The sequence below is a fragment of the Microtus ochrogaster genome, chromosome 4 (assembly GCF_000317375.1).
Source record: "Microtus ochrogaster isolate Prairie Vole_2 chromosome 4, MicOch1.0, whole genome shotgun sequence".
Lineage (NCBI taxonomy): Eukaryota > Metazoa > Chordata > Mammalia > Rodentia > Cricetidae > Microtus > Microtus ochrogaster.
Window position 1 is genome coordinate 5100041 of NC_022011.1, and position 3512 is coordinate 5103552.

Here is a 3512-nt window from a genome sequence, read left to right on the forward strand (position 1 = left end):
TCTTGACTTCTCAGCAGTCCTCATTGTCCGCTATGTTCAGCGAGTCCGGTTTTATCTCATGCTTATTCAGACCCAGTCCAGCTAGCCTTGTTGAGTTCGAGATAAATTGATTTTAGCTAGCATATAAAATAATGAGTATCATCATGGCCTCTTCATACATATGTGTTCCACTTTGTTTTCATTAGTTCCCTATTTGCTTTTTTAAGGTACATGGGAATTGGACTCTCAGCTCAAGGCGTCAACATGAACAGACTACCTGGTGAGTCACTATTTAAGAAAACATTGTTCTGCTCTCTTCTGTCCTGCTCTGTTGGAGTGGCTGAAGACTGGGGAGGGTCTTGTTTGCAGGATGTCCAGCCATGGTCATTGAGTTGGGACATCTTCCATTTCAAAAATTAATTGGTGGAGGCTGCAGAGACAGTCTGGCGGTCAAGAGTGCTTCCTGCTTTTCCAGAGGACTTGAGTTCAGTCCTCAGTACCCATGTCAGTGGTCACAGCGGCTTCCTTGGACCCCCGAATCCACACTCAAGACATACACATAGTCACACATAATTAAAAATAGAAATCTTAAAAAAGATTGACAAGTGTCGTCCCTCATGGAATTTGGACTGTTTACTGTTAAATGAAGTGACCTGACCTTAATTGCCTTGGGGCTACGCCTCAGTAACCCTCATTCCCATTGGCTGTTGCCAGGGATTCAGGCATGTGCCAGGAGGCATGTACTGCCAAGCCTGGCTCCTTCATTGCTTGTTACTTCACCACATTAAAGATCAAAGTCTTTAAGTGGTTTCCCACGTGGAACCTGGTTGAGGTGAATTCTGAATAAATAAGAGATGTGATTAAGATATTTGGATTTGTAGCTGTGAGTTCACAGCGGCTTCAGATTAGTGAAGTATCCTGGGTTCTGCATCTGGTCCTCCTCTACTGTCTTCCATGCTTCCAGTTGTTTTCGGCCCCGCTGTTCATTCCTCGTTCTGCTGGGGCACGGCTGTGGAGACAGAGCCTACCCTAAGAGCTTCCAGGTGGTGTTTGCCTTAAGTGGCAGAGGTGGCATGACATGAGCTGCCCTGATACCATCACAGAGGCAAGCAGTATCCTGGTGGTTTTGCCTTGGATTCCTTGTGCTGGTGCCACGGACGTCAGCTGGCTTTTCTAAAGAGGGAGCGCTCTTCAGTGCCCTTTCCTAACAGCTCCCATCCTCACTCACCACGGAGCTGTCGACAACAGACTGATTTCAAATGCAATCTAGACTTGCTCTGAATTCAACTAATTTTCAGGAATTTGGCTTTTCTCTTTTTGTCTTTTTGCTTTAATGTGGTGGAAAGCAAACTTTTGTGTTATTAATCAGAATCTGTAAGTTAGATGTAGCCTAACTTTTTAGCTCTTACACAGATCGGTTTTTTGCTTTCAGTGTGATTTTTGAACTTTTGTACTGTTCTGGTAGTGGAGAAAAGAGATTTTGTTGTTGGAGAGAGAGTCTAGTTGTATAGCTCAAGCTAGCCTTGAATTTGAGATTTTTCCTGCCTCTGCTTCCCAAGTGTTGGCATCATAGATGGGTACCACCATGCCCTGCTTACCCTTGCCCTCATTTCAACTGCTATCTTGATTGTTCCCCACCATATCTGAACTCTGCCTGATAATTCCATGGTTGGAAATAATCAGACTGATTCTAGGTAGGGCTTCTTGGGAAGGATGGACACTCCTGACTTGCCTAGGATGCAGATCTAGCTTAGGGCAGTATATGGATAGTGGAGGGTTTCTTCCCGGGTATGACAGTGGGCTGGTCTATCATTGTTCAATTTACTGCTGCGTTTGGAAGGTTAGAATACAAGAGTGTGCTTTCAACCTTTCTGAGATTGCTCTGTGTGTGTGGGGTGTGTGTTGAATATATGTTCTTTAAACTGAAAACGTCATCATTTATTAACAGTTAGACCCCAAACTCCTTGCAGGTGTTTTGGCAGGGAGGCAGGGTGGGTATGGTAGCCTTCCTGCCCACTGTTTTTGATTTCCAAGAGGCCCTTGAAGACTAATTGAGTTGTTTGGATGTGTGATTGATGGGAGGAGACTGGTAATGGCTTTGGCTGGGTCCAAATTTTGAGTCTTTGTTATTACCTTTAGATGAGATGTTTGAGAGATAATATATCTTCTGGCCTGCTGGCCACCTGGAGAGCGTCTGTATCTGTAGCCAGTGCTCACTTGTCCACATAGACTCAAAGCTTTATGAATATTTACTTGTTTAATTTTTTTTCCCCAAGACAGGGCTTCTTTGAGTAGCGTTGGCTATCCTGGAACTCACTCTAAAGCAGGCTGGCGTCAAACTCACAGAGATCCACCTTTCTCTGCCTTCCAACTGCAGGGGCTGAAGGTGTGCATGACCACCTCCTGGCTTAGGTTTTTTTTTTTTTCCCCTTGAGACAGGGTCCCTCTATTATGTTTTTCTGGCTGTCTTGTAGACAAGCTGGCCTTAAACACATAGAGGTCAACCCGTCTCTGTCTCCCAGGTGCTGGTATTCAAGGCATATGCAACCACACCCCACTCAGACAGATATCCCTTTTGAGATCAGTGTGTACATATATACTTGATGGTCATGTTCGGTGTTTGTTCACCATTAGTGGACCCAGTGAAGCCAATTTGTTTGCATATACTATAACTACAAACCTTTCTGCCTATTGGAAATATGTATTCACGGGGGAAGGGGTTTGTTTTGAGACAGGCTGGCCTTGAACTCAGTCTTCCAACCTTTCTCTCTGCTGGGATTACAGGCTTACCACACAATGCCTGGATATTTTTCTTTAAATTAAAAATTTTATTCTCCTGGGGTATTGAACCTAGGACCTTGAATATCCTAGGCAAATGCTCTCCCACTGAGCTATCTACTCAGTAGGGTTTGCTCTTTTGACCAGTCTTAGAAACATCTTTGTGCAGATTGCTTGTTATTTCTTCCAGTGTTTAGGGAGGGATGTTAATATTTTAATATAGTAAAGATGTCAGAGTTTTTATATTTGTCTAGAATAAACCTTTTCTGGGGGAACAGGAGATAGGAAAGCAGAGTCTCATGTATACCAAGCTAGCCTCAATCTCTATATAGCTGAGTGATCTTGAACTCTGATTCTCCTGTCTCCGAGTAAGCTGCCATTATGAGCCTGTACTACCACACTCCATTTTGGGCTAGGCCAGTTTGGAACTAGCAAGCTCAACAAACATTTTAATTAACTGTTCCAAAATGCTGTACTGACATTTTTTCTCTTTCTTTCTTTTTTTTTTAAACTTTTATTTATTTATTTATTTATTTATTTAACTTTATTATGTTCGTTTGTGTGAAGGTGTCAGATCTCATGGAACTGCATTTTCAGACAGTTGTGAGCTGCTATGTGGGTGCTGGGAATCGAACCCGGGTCCTCTGGAAGAGCAGTTAGTGCTCTTAACCGCTGAACCATCTCTCCAGCCCTTCTTTCTTTCTTTCTTTCTTTCTTTCTTTCTTTTTTCTTTTTTCTTTTTTTTTTTTTTTTTT

General features: G+C 43.0%; 1 protein-coding gene across 1 annotated transcript in view; it reads left to right on the top strand.

The window, feature by feature from the left end:
* Positions 1–3512, top strand: part of Ranbp10 (RAN binding protein 10) — a 60365-nt gene that overhangs the window by 23844 nt on the left and 33009 nt on the right. The window contains exon 3 of the mRNA XM_005345453.2: positions 207–259. Coding sequence (XP_005345510.1) covers positions 207–259 — 53 coding nt within the window. The remainder of the gene's footprint in view (positions 1–206; positions 260–3512) is intronic.